General features: G+C 34.8%; 2 protein-coding genes and 1 pseudogene across 2 annotated transcripts; 2 read left to right on the top strand and 1 right to left on the bottom strand.

The window, feature by feature from the left end:
- The first annotated feature begins 3,800 nt into the window (after positions 1-3,800).
- On the top strand, positions 3,801-5,228 carry LOC120213595 (actin-depolymerizing factor 7-like). The gene is made up of 3 exons (XM_039211697.1): positions 3,801-3,835; positions 4,563-4,828; positions 5,031-5,228. Exons 1-3 carry the CDS (start codon positions 3,833-3,835, stop codon positions 5,185-5,187), a joined length of 426 nt encoding a protein of 141 aa, XP_039067628.1. The 5' UTR covers positions 3,801-3,832; the 3' UTR covers positions 5,188-5,228.
- A 1,297-nt stretch (positions 5,229-6,525) lies between these two features.
- LOC120213728 (RNA-binding protein NOB1) lies at positions 6,526-8,972 on the top strand. The gene is made up of 5 exons (XM_039211786.1): positions 6,526-6,905; positions 7,050-8,139; positions 8,260-8,428; positions 8,533-8,652; positions 8,737-8,972. The coding sequence occupies exons 1-5, from the start codon at positions 6,572-6,574 to the stop codon at positions 8,884-8,886; spliced, it is 1,863 nt and encodes a 620-aa protein (XP_039067717.1). The 5' UTR covers positions 6,526-6,571; the 3' UTR covers positions 8,887-8,972.
- A 344-nt stretch (positions 8,973-9,316) lies between these two features.
- On the bottom strand, positions 9,317-13,662 carry LOC120213727 (annotated as a pseudogene).
- Positions 13,663-17,227: the final 3,565 nt, after the last annotated feature.

Below are 17,227 nucleotides of genomic sequence, written 5' to 3'. Positions count from 1 at the left end.
ATGTATTCCTCTAATCAAATCAAAGCGTTTATATAATCATATTAGAGTTATCTTTTATATGTTTACAGATATTTATACGTGTACTTATTTTTTAATATTATGTAATTTATTATTTTTCACGTATTTTATTTCATGTTCATCTCATATTTTATATAATTTGTTTATATATTATTATAAGTATTAAATTTAAATTTTTTGTTCAAAATATTTTTTAATAGTTTACTGTAATTATAGTGTAATATTTATACATAATTTTTCTTAATCATTAATAATGCATATATGCCTTGTAGATATAAATGTTCGAATTCAAAATCTCAATAAAAATCAACACTCTATCTTACTATTGAGGTCTTTTAACTAATCTAATTTTAATCAAATTTTTTTAAAGAAAAAATAAAATAATTTGCAGTCTTATTTTACAAATATTTAAGTGAAAACGTGAATAAATATATTTAGGAAAATTAGAATTCTTGGTATTCATGTTTTATGGCGGTAAGGCTAATTAGCCGTCTGCCCTCCTTTTTCTAATTATCAAGAAGAGAAGGAAGGAAAAACATAACGGTAGTAGGACATTTTACTTGTAGAAAAAGATTAATTATTTGAAATCCTTTTCCAACTAGAATCAAGAATCCATCTCTCTATATAAACCATACGTCTCTAGCATCGTCTCCAGCAAAGTTACTTTTGAGAAGGAGATCTATCTACTGTCTATACTCAACAATGGAGGAAGAGAAACCCCGTGCCTTTTGATTTCATGGGAGTCGGCAGCGACACTAGGGATAGAGAGATAAACCCAGAGCAACGTTTCACTACGTCTTCCTCTTCATCAACAACCAATAAGGAGATAGGCGGAGAAATCCATTGCACGGAGAAGAAGAACAGTGGAGCTCTGCCTAGTTTCTCAACAATGGAGGAGGGGCAACTTGTGGTTTTTGATTTCATGGGAGTGATGGGTGACACCAGGAGGGAAAGGGAGATAAACCCAGATCGTGAAGAGAGCAACGTTTTGTTAGATTTTTCTCTTTCACTTGCAACAGCCAGATGTGAAGATATCCATTGCAAGAAATCAGAAAGTTGTACAAAGATGTGCTGCATGGAGAAGAACAATGGAGCTTTTCCGTTTGAATCGAGCAATGCCGCTACTGATGGCCGCATCTCGTTAGATTTACATCTTTCTAGTGACAATATATCCACCGGAACTTCTAAAATCAATAAAGGGAAACAAGTGATTGAGTACAAAGAAAGAGACGACCGACACACAAGAAACATAGATGCACGTAACATGATTCGCTTGAAGAAGAAGAACAGCGGTGCTTTGTCGCAGAAACCTACTGATTTGTCGTTGGAAGTATCTCCTGCCGTGAATAAAAGTTGGGGGTTTGAAGTCGGTGAATGCAGCAATCTGAATCACCGTAATCTCAACAAAAGTTGTAGCATGAGTCAAGATTTTAAATTTGACGGAGCCCTTACTTTATTAGCTCTGAATGAAGGTTTTACAACCCACAAGAAGAGAAAGCTAAGGGAGAATCCGAAACATTCTTCCACCATAAACAAGAGAAGAAGGGTTGAACCAGAAATTGTACCCAGGAGGCCGATGGCTGATCAGTTGAGGGTTGGCCCTGCCAATGATCCAAAGAAGAGGCTTTTCAAGAGTGATCTGGGCGACAATTCCAGGCTGCTTTTGGCTTCGGAATTGGTCGAATCTCACATCTTGCCTCACTGGGACGCCGAACAAATAGCACAGATTCATAAAGCTGGGTTGCAGGTTTCGGTTTACGACACTGATACAAACAGTCAACAAGTAATGCTTTTCAAGCGATGGAGGAATGGAGCCTACGTCTTCATCAAGAACTGGATTCAGAACTTCGTAAGTAGGAGAGATCTAAAGCTGAACGATGAAATCGGACTGTACTGGGATACCAACAACTCAAGGTTCAACTTCTCTGTTATTAACCGATCTGCCAGAGATTAATTTTCCTTTAAGTCTTCTTTCTTCTCTTTTATGGTAACCAAACGGTCTGGCTATGTAAGAATTACAAGTACTTGTCTTCATTGAAATTTAGTTGGTATTTTTTCATTTCAAATTCTAGTTTCTACACTAATTTTCTTGTTCATATTTTATATGGCAATGGCATGATTTTCTTTAAAAACTAGGATTTGGTTCATTGTTGGCCAATTGCAGTTTATTGATTAAATAACTTAAATCTGCCAACGACGATGTATGCTACGAGTGTGATTATCTTATAAGTGGAATTCAAATATTTGTGTTAGTAATTTAAATTGTCGGTCAAGTTGAATTCAAACATCATAACATCGATTTTAATGGTTTGCTAGTCTAATCGAGTTTTAAAATTTCAATATATGTTTTATATTTTTAAATCACACTTCTATTCTTATTATATATTATTGACCACAAACGAATTTGGATTCGACATTTAGTACAAAAATGGATTAACAAGTTCATTAAGCTCGAGCCAAAATTCTAATAGTTTTATTATATATTGAGTCCGAGCTAAAGTTTAAGGGTTACATATACCATTAACTCAAAAAATATTATTAAAAATATTTGAATTCGTGTAAATTAAAAAATTGAAATCTCGTCTTTTCCTATTTTTTAAATTTCCAAAACAATTTTAATGAAAACAGTGAAACATCTATTTTATGTTTTCATATTTTCACTTATTGTTGTTTTTATTTTCCAGAAATCATTTTCTAATTTTACAACCAAATACATTTTCTTCGACATTTTCTATTTTCTAAGAAAATGGAAACGAAAATAATATATATTTTCAAAAATCAAACGGACTTTTATATTTTCGATTGATCCAAATCTGATCTTAAGTATTATACCCTTCACTCGCCACTCAATTCAACTCGAGAGTAAGGAGGTTGTGTTTAACTCAAAACCTAACCCAACATAAAATTTGATAAACAGGGATATGAATAGAGAGAGGGAGGGAGGGAACCTTTGAGCAAGGAGAGCAAGAGGGATGGCAACAGCCGAGGCAAACATGAAGCGGTAAGCAACCATAACCTTCAAGCTCATCCCATGATCAGTAGCAGCCAATTCGTACAGGACGTGAACCCCTGTAAACACTATCTGAACCACCACCGTCACCATTGCAGCAATGCATGGCATGCTTAACCCACGTTATTACGTACGTACGCTTCCTTTCATGGCGTCTCTTTTATTTTATTTTTCCTTTGGTATACGATTTATGAAATGAAAGCTGAAGGTGTGTTTGGTTTGCACTTCAAACCATAACCTATAATACGATTTATGATCATAAATAAATTCAGCTCTCGAGTTTTATATTTTTTTTCAATTTGGTCCTTTCACTTTTCTCCCAATAATATAAAATCACAAATTTAATCCTTACCTTTTATTTTTGTTCTCAACCTTAATTACTTGTTGAAATAAATAATTATGATATATAATGTTATAATAAATATTTTTATTTTAACAATTTTAAGGATAGTTAATGCTCAAACCGATTTTCAAAATATTGTTTGAATTTGTAAAAACATTTGTAAATCTATATTTAAATTGACTAAAATAATAATAAATTAAAAATGATATATTTTAAAATCTTTTAAAAACATCAAACATAATATTGGAAAATTAATAATAATAATTTGAAGATAATTGTATCCAAAAATAGATAAAGAAAAACATAAACATAAAATTGTATCCACACAAAATGTTAATCAACCTCTCATTAACCCCTAAAACCAAGGATCTCATTCTTTTTGTACCCCCACAACCATCATTCACCCTCTTTCTACTTCCCTTCCCTTCATCACAAAGTCCCCTTCTCTCATTGCTCACAAAATGGTATGTATTTTCTTTTATTGCATTTCGTCACAATGAATTAAACATGTTATGTTATTCTCTTTCTATTTTTTTTATTAAACTAATGATGAATTTTAGATATCGAACTTTTTAAAATTTTAAAATTTTATGATTGAATTTCGATCGATAATTTTTAGTTGAATAATGGAAGGTTTACAAACTCAGCCTAACTAGCCTCCTTATCAAGTCTCAGCATGTTCTCTACCCTTTCCGGGGTATAGTTTGCATACTTATTAGGTCCTATCAATTTAAAAAAATTTAAAATTTCTACATAGTTTTGACCCTCATTTGATGCGAATCTTTAGTAAGGATAGCAATGAGTCTGATCAGATCATATATTTTGCCCATCCAAATCTAGTCTAAAAATTGAAGTCCTCCACTTTTACCCGATTTAATTTAGGTTTAGAAAGATCCCACCTAACCCGAAATCGACCCAAAACCAACCCGATAATTTAGGTTAAAACATGCACCTAACTTGATCCGTCTTGGCCCGAATATATATATTTTTTGAACTATTTCCACCTAAAGGAGGAGATGGAAAATTTTAATACTAACGAGTATTGAATCCATAAATAAAAATTAGAGGTTTATATCAAACCAGATTTTTCATCCTAACTTCGAACTCCCGGTCGTACCCTCAACAATCTGACCCAAAGATGAACCTATCTCTAGTGACATTATAATGAAAATATTGAGTTTGATGGGACAGGCGAATGCAGCGTCGGGAATCGCAGTGAATGATAATTGTAACCACAAGTTTTTGGAGCTAAAAGCGAAGAGGAATTACAGGTACATCGTTTTCAAGATAGAAGACGCCACCCAGCAGGTTGTGGTGGAGAAGCTGGGCGAACCCAACCACAAATACGAAGATTTAATCGCCAGCCTGCCCGCTAACGAGTGCCGTTATGCCGTCTTCGATCTCGATTTCACCACTGAAGAAAATTGCCAGAAGAGCAAAATCATCTTCATTGCATGGTATTCCACGTTCTCCCCCCTAATATTGCATGCTTTCTCAAACTTAGCCTATTTGGATATCCAAGGTAAGACCCATTCTATCCATTTATACACCAAGGTCCGTTCCATATTTAAAATAAACAAATTCAAAAAAGAATAATTTAAAGAAAAATAATATTGACATCATATATGTGTAGGTCTGATCGAATTTCGGGTGGTGTAGGTCTCCGGATTCATCTCGAGTGAGGAACAAAATGGTGTACGCGAGCTCAAAAGATAGATTTAGAAAGGAGTTGGACGGCGTTCAAATTGAGTTGCAGGCCACTGATCTGAGTGAAATGAGCTACGACATCGTCAAGGAGCGAGCTACATCGCACTGAACCCCTCTTTGTTCATTCCGAATTCTTTACCCTGACAAGAATTCGGTTGCCCTTTTCTTTGTTGAACATTTTATATTATGAACAGGGATCGTCATACGTCCCATTTCTTTCTTTATCTTCTTCTTTTAACCCTAGCTTTTGACTGTTTGGGGTTTGTGTAATGGTTTGTTTTTTAAAGAAAGATCCCATTCTTTCTACTTTTGGTCATCTTGTATCCTATCTTTCTGGCTTATATATTAATTGATCCTTAAACTTGACAATCGTTTCAACTTAATACCTGATTTTTTCTATTATTTAAAAACTTTATTGAATTGATACTCGGTGTTAACATGACATTTCAACGATCAATTAAACTATTTATTTTTTAAAAGAAAGTACACATTGCACCAACAAGTGCTTGGTGCAATAATAAGACACTACAGTAAAATTGGCTTTTTGCGGTATTTTTTAAATGAGACTATTATATATATATATATATATATAAACTCTAATTCATTTCGATCTTATTTGATTATATTTTTTATAAATAGATAATGATTTTGGTTATTACTCAACAGTGAATAATTTTAATATTTTATTTTGTATTTATTTTAAATATACCGTCTTTTAAAATTTATATTTATTAAACAATATAGTTATATTTGATTTAAGTAAAACATCAGGTTTTGTAATTTAAATTTAATGTTTAAAATTTTGACATTTATAAAAAAACTTGATGTTTATATATTTTTGAAAGGGTAAAGTACATAAATGGTCATCTGACTATAGGGTACTACTTTATTAAGTCACTCGACTATTAATAGTTATGAAATGGTTCTCCGACTATAGAGTGTTGTTTTGTTGAGTCCCTCGACTATTAAAAGTTACAAAATGGTCACCTAACTATTCACTATGTTCCAAAACTCGTCATTTTCCGTTAAAAGTTGTCAATATTTCGAGATGAACATTAATTTATTGATTGTGATATGATAAAATCTTATACCAAAATCTCAAATGACTATCATATCACATTCATCATGTTAACGTCTAACTTAAATAATCGTCAATTTTTAATAGCAAATGATGACTTTGAAATATAATAAATAGTCAAGTGATCATTTTGTAACTTTTAATAGTCGAGAGACTTAATAATTCAACATTCTATAGTTGAAGGATCATTTTGTAACTTTTAATAATAATCGATAGACTTAGTAAAACATTACACTATAGTCGGGGACTATTTGTGTATTTTACCCATTATGTTATTAAATATTTTAATAATTTAAGAGTTAATATTTTATTTTATTTTTCAAATAAGTGCTCTAGGGTTTTAGATTCAACTTTCGTTGCCCAAAAACATAAGAGGGTCTGAGCTTCATACTATCTCCTCCCTAAAGCCAAAAGCATGGAAGATTCAGTAGCGCCTAACTCGAATCCGGCACCATGTTGGAGCAACCTTCTAAAGAGCCAACCACCAAAACCTCAATCTCATAACCAAACGACGCCGCCAACCCAACTCTTCGTCGAAAGCTGCAAGTCCACCAAGGGAATAGCGGTGGCCGTGGTGGACGCCAACGCCATCATCGAAGGCGGAGAAAAGCTCAATAACACCGCTGACAAGTTCGTCACCGTCCCCGAAGTCCTCGCCGAAATTCGCGACCCTGTTTCCCGCCGCCGCCTAGCGTTTATCCCTTTCACAATCGATTCCCTGGAGCCCTCTCCCGATGCCCTAAATAAAGGTATTCAATCTTATCTTCAAATCCCATTTCTATTTTTTTGTATGTTTTTGTTGTTGTCATGTTCGTTAGTGTCTGCTTTTAGCTGCTCAATGTAGAATCATAATTGATGACATGTTGATTGGATGTTTTGTTTGAGATTTGTAGTTATCAAATTTTCGAGGGCAACTGGTGACTTGCAGACTCTTTCGGATGTTGATCTTAAATTGATTGCCTTGACTTATATGTTGGAGTCGCAAATTCATGGAACAAATCATCTTAGGGATGCCCCTCCGCCTGTCCATGTTGTTAATGTCAAGAGGCTTCCCGAAAGGGACTTGCCTGGATGGGGCTCTAATGTCCCTAATCCGGAAGAGTGGGAAGCACTTGATCGTGAAACTGGAGATGGATCGAATTCTAACTCAAGGATCCTTCCCTTGAAAGACTTGAACATGAACATTGTCTCTTCAGATAACCATTCCGAAGATGGACTGGCTGAAACGAAGGGTGAAACACATTCTGAGAATATAGAGGATTCTGACCAGGGTTTTAGGAGGCCCAGACGATATTTACCCCAGAAAAAAGAGGTAAAAATCGAAGGAAAAAAGATGGTAGCTGATGGGATTGATGCATCTCAGGGTCAGTTTGATAATGACGGTGATGATTGGCTACCTGCTGTAAGTCGAAGTACTCATAGGAGATTCCTTAGGAGGAAAGCTAGGCGGGAATACAATGAGGCACTAGTTGAGAAGGATTGTCAAGAAGATATGGAGAAAAGCACAGATGAGTACAATGTTGAAGATGCGAGTGGTCCCGATCAGCTTTTGCAACAAAGTGCTGAAGACGTTTGTCGTGGAAATGGGATTTCTGAGGAGGCTGAGAAAACAGAAATTGAAAAGGGTGGTGAAGATCTTTCTTCGATCCTAAAACAAATGAGGCTGGAAGAAGATTCAGCGAGGACTCTTCAAGAAGAAAATGAAGCGGAGACTGCCATGGAGGAAGCTGTGTCAGACGACAATGTAAATCTTGCTGTTGAAGGAGATGGTGAAGAATTAGACCAGTTGGAGATTTCAAGTCAGACCAATGAAACAGTTGATGCATCAGATGATGTTAGCAGCGAACAGAGCTGGATGTTGAGATCCTTATCTGAGTCCACTGTGGCTTGTGTAACAGGGGACTTTGCCATGCAAAATGTTCTTTTGCAGATGGGTTTAAGATTACTAGCTCCTGGTGGAATGCAGATCAGGCAGCTGCACAGGTATATCACCAAGGCATCTGTCGTTACTGGTGATTGTCAGTTGACAATTACCTATTCAAATGTGAACCATCTTTTCAATTAAGGCATCTGTGCTTACTTTTGATATATTTCTGTTTGTAGGTGGGTATTGAAGTGCCATGCTTGCTATACCGTGACTGCTGAAATTGGCAGAATTTTCTGCCCTAAGTGTGGGAATGGAGGAACTTTGCGGAAGGTAGCTGTTACCGTTGGTGAGAATGGAATTGTTTTGGCATCTCATCGCCCAAGAATTACATTGCGGGGTACCAAGGTAAGTTCAATTACATTGCATAAGATAGCAGTCACTTTCTGAATGCAGTTCTATTGATTTGTGAATTATTCGACGCATTCTGAGAAAATACATGCCGTGTGCAGTTTTCACTGCCTTTACCCCAAGGTGGAAGGGATGCCATAACCAAAAACCTCATTTTGCGTGAAGATCAACTTCCCCAAAAGCTCCTTTACCCTAAAACTAAGAAGAAAGTTAGTAAACAGGTTTGTCTTGTTTTCCTAATTTGTACCCGTCTTTTTGGTTCATATGTTACTATACAGCTGAGAGATGTGTTCTGTTTCATATAGGGGGATAATGACCTCCTCATGGCTGGGGACACCTTCACTCACCATACCGACAAGAGAGCGCCTCTTCAGCCTCCTGTTAGAAAAGCATTAGCGGTCTTTAGTGGAAAGAGGAATCCAAACGACAATCATTACTCTCGATCGAAGCACTAGTAACTCAGCTCTACTTTTTTTATCTATATTTTGTCTTGAGAATGAGAATGGATACGACTTTTTTTATATTTTATTTTCGGATTCCATTGGAACGAACTCAATATAGTTGAGATTTTATTAGTTGCAACAAAAAGGGAACCGTTATGTTGTTTTAAACAAGTCATATTTGCCATGTGCATGCAGAAAAATGAAGTTTGCTGATGAAGGGTGAAGAGTAATATTTATATAAATTGTTTATGTTGGTTCAGACAAATTGGAATGATTTATAATATATAAAACAACTGATTAATACACGGCCAGGAAGGAAAATATAGTGATTTCAGAAAACTTCATGACCATTCAAATCCTAATGATAAAGCTAAATGTTCCTTTTTGGCAATCAACATTTACAAATATCAAAATGACTGAAAAAATACTAAAAAACCCTAAAACTATTATGTATTTTGATGTTACAATGTGTGTTAGCTTTCAATTCAATGAGCGAGTTCAGCACGTGCTAAAGAAGATGCCCTTCAACTCAACTGGTAGGATGCGTATTTATTCAACTCTCCCAGGCTTAATGCTTCCGTTGATAGCCGCTCTGGACGAAATCTTAATGAATACAATCATGATGAAAGAGCGAGTTCAGCCCATGCTAACGATGTCTTGAGCTCAACCGATAAAGATGTGTCGATTCTGCTCTCCATCATTAGGCTTATTTCCTTCATCGATGGCCGTTTCAAGACGTCGGGATGAATGCAAAGGCTTATGACTTCACATACGACTTTAAGGTCATCTTAGCTGAAATGTTTCAGCTCTGGATCCACAATGTAAGACATCACTTCCGGTAATTCAAGATACTCCTTAGCCTGCAATTCAGAGTTTGACTTAAGTATTCCGAAAGCTTAACATTTCATTCGATAAAGAAGATAACATCAAATTTCTTTAAGAAAACAGGGTGTTCAGAAAGGTTACTGACCCAATCTATCAAGCAGCCTTTCTCCTTGCAGAATGGAGGCTTCCCACTGATTATCTCCAGTAAAACTATACCAAAATCATGAATGTTTCCTTGGATATCGAGATGTCGGCTCTCCAAAGAATTCGGAAGTAGACAGACAGAGCCATTACTGCCGATAGAACCAGAGTTCTTTTTCCGATCTAGCAAGAATCGTCTTCCAACTTTCGAAATCAACCAACTGTCACGATTACCGGCACAAACTAATATTAATCATCGTCAAACGTATATCCAGCACAACTACATAAACAAAAGTGTACGCATTACTTAGATAAGGAAGAAACGACACTAATTCAGGTATACCGGGATCATGAAGAAACCATTAGATATCAGACATGAAATGACAAGTGATGGGAGGAGATATACCTTGGGAGAAAAATCCTCTGTAAGATACACAGCACTAGAGGTTAACTCTGATATAGTGAATGGTGGGACAAGTTCAGTATGAAGATACATCAGTCCTCGAGCAATGCCGAGAATAATTCTCATTCGCCGGGTCCATGATAACTGGGATCCTTCTCCATCTATATACCAAAATCAAATACTCAGGTAAAACTGGATATAAGAAATTTTATCGTCGTGTGAAAAGGACGAAGTATGCTTACAATGCAAATGCTCATAGAGTGTTCCATTTGATGCGTATTCAAAGACAAGCATCCTTGTAAATGGACTGCTGTCTTTACAATAACCTAATAATTTCCCGACATTTTCATGATTCAATCTCGCCAAATCTGCGACCTGAAAAGCAAATAAGCAAAAGCCTTAGAACCAAATTACTCGAAGTTCATAAATTCCTTCTCTCGTTGAAATGTAGCATCGCATCTTTCGATGAATGAATCTTTTCGTCAAACCGTTACCAGAAATAAAAAAAGTACCTCTCTCTGGAAATAGAGCTCAAGATAGCCGGTCCAGTGCTGCTCTTTAACGCAGAAAGATATCACGGCAATTTCGGGACCACACTTCATGGTCCCTTTGTAGACAACACTGTCCGGAGAGGATCCAACAATGTTGCTGAAGTCTTCACAAGCTACTTCAAGGTCTTGTCTGCCAAATTTGTAACATCTTTCAACAACTCCGAATCTGCAGAAAATCACAATGTCAAACTAAATGGTACTTTGAAAAATATGTAATGAGAGCGGTAACTAACACCGAATTTTGCAAACTAACCTACATATACCTCCAAATGTTCCTTTTCTCTCCCTGGTTTCTTCCAAGGGATTATAATTGCAGGCTTGCTGTAGCATCTTTGGAAAGCGGTAAGGACGGCGACAAGAAAGAGACACCCCACCATAATTCCTGTAGCAATTTCAAGTGCCAAAAGCCAGGTAGGTTTCGATGCTTTCTGTTTTAGATGCTCAGCAGCAGCTTTTGGAAGACTATGCTTAGGACTCGGTGATTTGTGACTTCTCGTTGGTTGAGGACCTAAAAAAGGATAACGGCACCGTCAAACCTGGTAAATAATCAAACTTGCAATTTTGTAATGGTCATACTCACAAGACCATCAGCTAGCAGTGGCCATTGGAAATAAATCAAGGAAATTTCAAGTTTCAAGATGTCATCTTATCCAAGAACATATGTTCTTCAAATATCCTCATCCGAGCCACGGACTAAGGGAAGATGATTTAATACTTACCACATTGTGTGAGGGGGCGCTGTTTAGCTTCTTTTCCCTGGAGACAGTTCCCTTGAAAGCTCATGCTGCATTAATATGTGCAAACATAAGCCGATCGGATAAAAAGATGCTAGCACGGACCTATGACACGAGAAAAAAGTTTACCTTGGAAGATTTTCCAAACACTTCGGTATGCTTCCGACAAAAAAATTGAATGACAAATCTACCACTTTTAGCTGAGATGCCCTACAAAGCCCAGTTAATTTTGTACCCGAACCAATCCTGAAGTGAAAAGAATTATTACAAATCAACTTCTATAACCCCTTACTCGCAACTAAAATACCAGTTTCATGGATTAAAAAAGGTAATTTGTGCCCTGTGTCGTTAACAGTTTCCCGTTCCCGACATTAAAACTCTAGATGGAGCATACATCCTATAATGATCTTCTGAATGTCATTTGAAAAAAAGAAAAAAAAAAGAAATGCATAATCTACCGCCTTGTTCATTCACTAGACACTTCTAATCATTATCAACATATCCAAGACAACATAGAAACCAAATTTGCTATAGGAATTGAATATATAGAAACAGCAAATGTTCACTAAGGAAATACTAATGAGCAGTTGAATTTCAATGCATACATTTGTTCTGCTTACATTCCATGTATCTTAGACACAGATGATGAATTGCTTTCAGAAGGAACGGTTCCTTGAAGTTTATTTCGATCGAGAATAAGTTCCTGTAGAAACTTTAAGTTGCCGAGCTCGCTAGGCAGGCTTCCGGTCAGTCCATTTGACTGAAGGTTTATGTGCAAAACAACAGCAAACAAAATAAGCAAAAAGGCATAAAAATACCACAAATATCAACTTTCTCAAAACACAAAGCTCGGGGTTTACATTTTCACCACACTGGTTAAATTCCCAAGTTCCGGAGGAATGATACCAGTCAGATGGTTCATCCCCAAATCCAACAATTCGAAGAAATTCAACAAGCCGAGTTCTTCAGGTATCGTGCCGATCAGATTGTTCTTGCGTAAAGTCCTAGGCAAGATATGAAATCATGAGTCAAACCATTAAAAATTGGAACCTAGAGCATCATTTTGAGCAAATTACAGGAAGAACATACAGTTCCTGCAGGTAGGTAATTCGTCCGATTTCCGGAGCAAGAAAACCTTTCAAAGATGAATCAGATATGTTTCTGCAACACACAAAAAATGGTCAAATTGTGAACACATCCACCATTAAAGAACACCGAAAACTTGTCGGCTTCAAAGCTTACATCTTGATAACATGCTGTCTCTCCTTAGTACAAGTAATCCCAGTCCATCCACATGGATCAGCATCTACATCATTCCAGTTTGAAAAAACGAGATTTGGGTCTTCATAAATAGCTTCCTTAAATGATGCAAGAGCCCGAACTTCACAAAAACACCACAATTCAAAACTCACAGTGAGGATAATTAATAATAAATATCCCTAAAATCAAGAGCATAAATCTATCTGAAAAAAGGGAAAAACATTAACTAAAACATCATGTACCACAAGGTTGACCATTTAAAGTCCTGATTTCCACCAACATTTTCCCAGTAACCAAACAAGATCTATAAAAACAGCAAAAGCAAAGACAAAACAAGAAAGCTCATTACCTTCATTAGTAGGGAAAGTAGCACAAGTCACACAAAAAGCTCCATACGCCAAAAAGATGAGCAAAAAAGAAGTGTATGATCCCATTTTTCCAACCGTAAGTCTCCTTTTTGCCACCCGCGGGTAGAACTCGACCATTCATCAACACAGAAAACTCTGTTTTCTTATCACTCTTCAAGCAAATTCACCAACATGAAAATGAAGAAGAGACAGTGAAGAAAAAAAAAGAACACAAGTGAGTAGCAGATGTGGGATTTTATCAAGAGACTAAAACTAAGGCAAAGTCGAAAGCTTGGGTGCACTAATCTGCTGAAATGGGGCTGCTTTGTTAACAGAGAAGGTACTAAAATGAAAGAGAAACCAAGAAAAAAGGATTAATGAAAAGATAAAGTTGCTAGTAATAAGAGACTACAGAGCTTGAAAAATCTCAAGCAAACCCATTAAACAAAATCACATGAAAAAGACAAGAAATTATGTGTATTGTGGAGGAAAATTTGGATTGAAATCAGGGAATGAATTTAAGAATGTTGTCTTTTTACTTTGGGGGTAGAATCATAATAACCTGGTTTCGGTAATTTTGTTCGCTGCTGGTGAATCTGTGCTAATGATTTGCATTCAGGATCTCAGGGCAGCCATGATTTATTTGAGATTACTTCTTTATTCTCGTGATATAATGAGCCTGAATAAAGTGATTTTCGTAAATTAAAAATATATTTTAAAATTTTAAATATTAAATTTATTGTATCATCTTCTTTATATCTTCTCCCTAAAATTGATTTTCGCATTAAAATGAGGTTTGGTTCGTTGGAATGTTTTTGAGAGAATTAGAATCTATGAATAAATTAGAATCTGTCAGGAATTGGAATCCAATTCCATATTCTGTTTGGTTGGCAGGAAATTGAATTCGAATTCAATTTCATATTTTATTTGGTTCGCAGACATGTCAGATGAATTTGATTTCAATAATATAAAATGACAAGATTGCCCTTCTTATTTTTTTTTGCTTAATTTTAGTTTGTTTTATAAATTACATGTAGCAATATATTATAAAAAATTTAAAAATATTAAATTTTAATTTTATTGATTGATTATTCATTTCAATAAATTATAAAAATCATGCTAATAAACATCATAAGTTAAAATCATTCCAATTAGGGATGGCCATAGGTCGGGTTGGGTCGGGTTCTTGGTCCACCCGACCCGAGAACAAGGGAACCTCCATCCGAGACCCGACCCGAGCAAAATAAAGTTTCACCCGACCCGACCCGATATATGAATTAGAAACCCGATCCGAAATAATAAAAAAATATTTTTATTTAATAAAAACAGTGACTTAATTGGAAAAAAATTATATATAAAGGGGTATTATTGTAATTATTCCTAAATATATAAGGTAAAATTATATTTTTTTGGGTCGGGTCGGGTTGGGTATTTTCACCCTAAACCCGACCCGACCAAAATAAAATTTCACTCGACCCAACCCGAAATAAAAAAAATTATTTTTATTCAATAAAAACAGCGACTTAATTGAAAAAAAATTATATATAGATGGTATTATTATAATTATTCCTAAATGTATAAGGTAAAATTATATATATATTCGAGTCAGGTCGGGCATTTTTCACCCTAAACCCGAACTCGACCCGACCCGACCAAAATAAAGTTTCACCCGACCTGACCCGAATATATGAATTAGAAACCCGACCCAAAATAATAAAAAAATATTTTTATTCAATATATGAATAAGTTGCCAAAAAATTGATGAGGGTAATATGATTAAATTTTAATTATCTCCAACAAGGGAATTGAATTCCATCATAGAATGAATGGAATTCACTTTCCCTCATTTGATGTAAAGTTAAGTCATGAGGGATTCGAATTCCCTTTGAAAACTTGAACCAAACATGGGAAAGTGGTAGAATTTGATTTCAATTCCTCCTAATTCTAAGAGATTCATGCGAACCAAGCGCCACCTAAGATTCTTATAAATATTTTTCATAGAAATTTTTTTTATTTTTTGAGATCATTATTAGAAAAGATTCTTTCGTATTATAAATTTTTAGTAAAAAGAAATTAGAGTTCCATGTATTTTTTGGAAAAAAACTAATATAGCTCTCGTAATATTTTGTCTCTTAATATGAAAACAAACCTAATGTAGCTATTTGATCAATGTTTATCTCACATGATCATTATGGTGCTGATGCGGTGGTTCACGCTGATGAGTGGTCCACGATAATGATGTGATGGTCCATTTATTATGTTTGAGTTATCAAATTAGCTCATATATCACGTTATCAACCACCGTGGACTGCTACACCAGCACTATTAACTGTTACGTTAGCACTGTAACGATCAACAATAAAAATATTGATTAAATGATCACCTTGATTTTTTTTTAAATACAAAGACCTCTAATGTCTTTTGGCTTTTTTTATTTTTGACTAATCATAAACTTTTGATAAATTCAAGAGATCTATAAACAATAAAATTATTAATTGATGGTTGTATTTATATATTTTATTAATTTATAGATAATAATCTGACTTTAAACCTAACACAAACATGCACAAGAGATCCATCTATAAATTTTATGACCAAAGATGGATAGAGGGGCGGGTGGGAGTAGTATCTCCCTCATAATTTTGAAATTATCATATATTTTTTATTAAAAATTTTATAAATTCATTCATTTTTAAATTCATAAAATAATACAATCGTCCCTACTTATGATATAGAGAAGGGTTCTCTTTTCTAGGTTGACTCTGTAAAGATTTCTTATTATTCTCTTCGTTACCTACACTGTCGGTCCATCTATATCTGAAATGATAAATCGTCAGCAACTAATATAATTATTTTATTTCCATCAATAAAATTTAAATTATAAAATAAAATTATTTTATGAATATATTTACGCATTTACGGATATATTTTCAAAATATTTATAGGAAAGTGTGTGTTTCTTCTAACAAATACAAATAAAATTAAAGAAAAGAAAAGAAATATCCCCCGAAATTTAGGGTTAACAACTAATCTTAATGGTAATTAAGCAAAAATTAAGGACCCATCCGGTGATTAAAGGCGGTGTTCTCCCCGACAACAACATGAAAATCACCGCAAGTTTTAATTATCATATCACGATATATATCATTTAAAATATCGCGATATCTTAAAACGTTGAAAAAGCAAAAACAGCCTGTGATTGCACATAGTCAGGTTGACCATTGAGACTCAAAATACCGTGATTTGGATTCTCTGTCAAAATACTAGAATACCCTTAACCTTTTTTCATAGATTTTCTCTCGAATCGAAGGATTTAGACTTTATCTCTAACGTATGGAGATTTAAGATTCGGGTAGTCGAGTAGTGTGGGTCACAGAAATATGATGTAACATCTTTGTCTTTTTTTTTAATGTTTTTGTTATAATTTACATAACTTCTACTTTTTATACGTTTCTGTCATTAGAATTTATGAAGGCTTAGAATTAGGGTAGCGGAGTAGTGTCTTAGTTTAGGTTTTAACCCATTTGATTTTATTCTTTCTCGTAACTTGTTATCGTTGACTACTGTGTATCATTCTCTTCATGTTTCCTCTTTTTAAATTTAGCCTGGACTTACGTTTTCTGTCTATATACATATATTTTTACGCAGGATTTTATTTACAGAGATTACTTCCTATTATAGACGTGCATATGTAGACTGTATACAAAGACTGTTCAATTATGTATTTATTTATTTATTTATACATGCATTTTTTTAAGCCGGAGGTATTACACGGGAGCTGTTCTCAACCTGACGTTGAGGGCAGCCTACTATCATACCTCCCACTTACCCCATTGCATATGAAAATAAGATTTTATTGTTGTTGTTCTCTCGAATCCAATCATAATTCATCGTGGATTTAATAGTCTATGACTTAGTTTGGGAATACTTTTCCAAACAAATTTTTCCAACGTGAAAATAATGTCTTTTCAATTTTTCGATTTAAGTCGATAATCATTTTTAAAACGTAAATTTTTTATTGAAAATGAACTGTTTATCAATGTTTTTTGTATTTTAAACAGAATTTTAAATTGAAAAACACTTTCATAAACA

This window comes from Hibiscus syriacus, unplaced genomic scaffold (genome assembly GCF_006381635.1).
Source record: "Hibiscus syriacus cultivar Baekdansim isolate YM2019G1 unplaced genomic scaffold, ASM638163v2 tig00110044_pilon, whole genome shotgun sequence".
NCBI lineage: Eukaryota > Viridiplantae > Streptophyta > Magnoliopsida > Malvales > Malvaceae > Hibiscus > Hibiscus syriacus.
Note: the sequence above shows the minus strand (reverse complement) of the source record. Positions and strands in the feature narration are given on the sequence as shown.

Coding starts and splice junctions, on each gene's coding strand:
- LOC120213728 (XM_039211786.1), top strand. CDS start 6,572: ATGGAAGATTCAGTAGCGCCTAACTCGAATCCGGCACCATGTTGGAGC. Junction 6,906..7,049: donor TCCCGATGCCCTAAATAAAG/GTATTCAATCTT, acceptor TGAGATTTGTAG/TTATCAAATTTTCGAGGGCA. Junction 8,653..8,736: donor AGAAGAAAGTTAGTAAACAG/GTTTGTCTTGTT, acceptor TGTTTCATATAG/GGGGATAATGACCTCCTCAT.
- LOC120213595 (XM_039211697.1), top strand. Junction 4,829..5,030: donor AAAATCATCTTCATTGCATG/GTATTCCACGTT, acceptor CGGGTGGTGTAG/GTCTCCGGATTCATCTCGAG.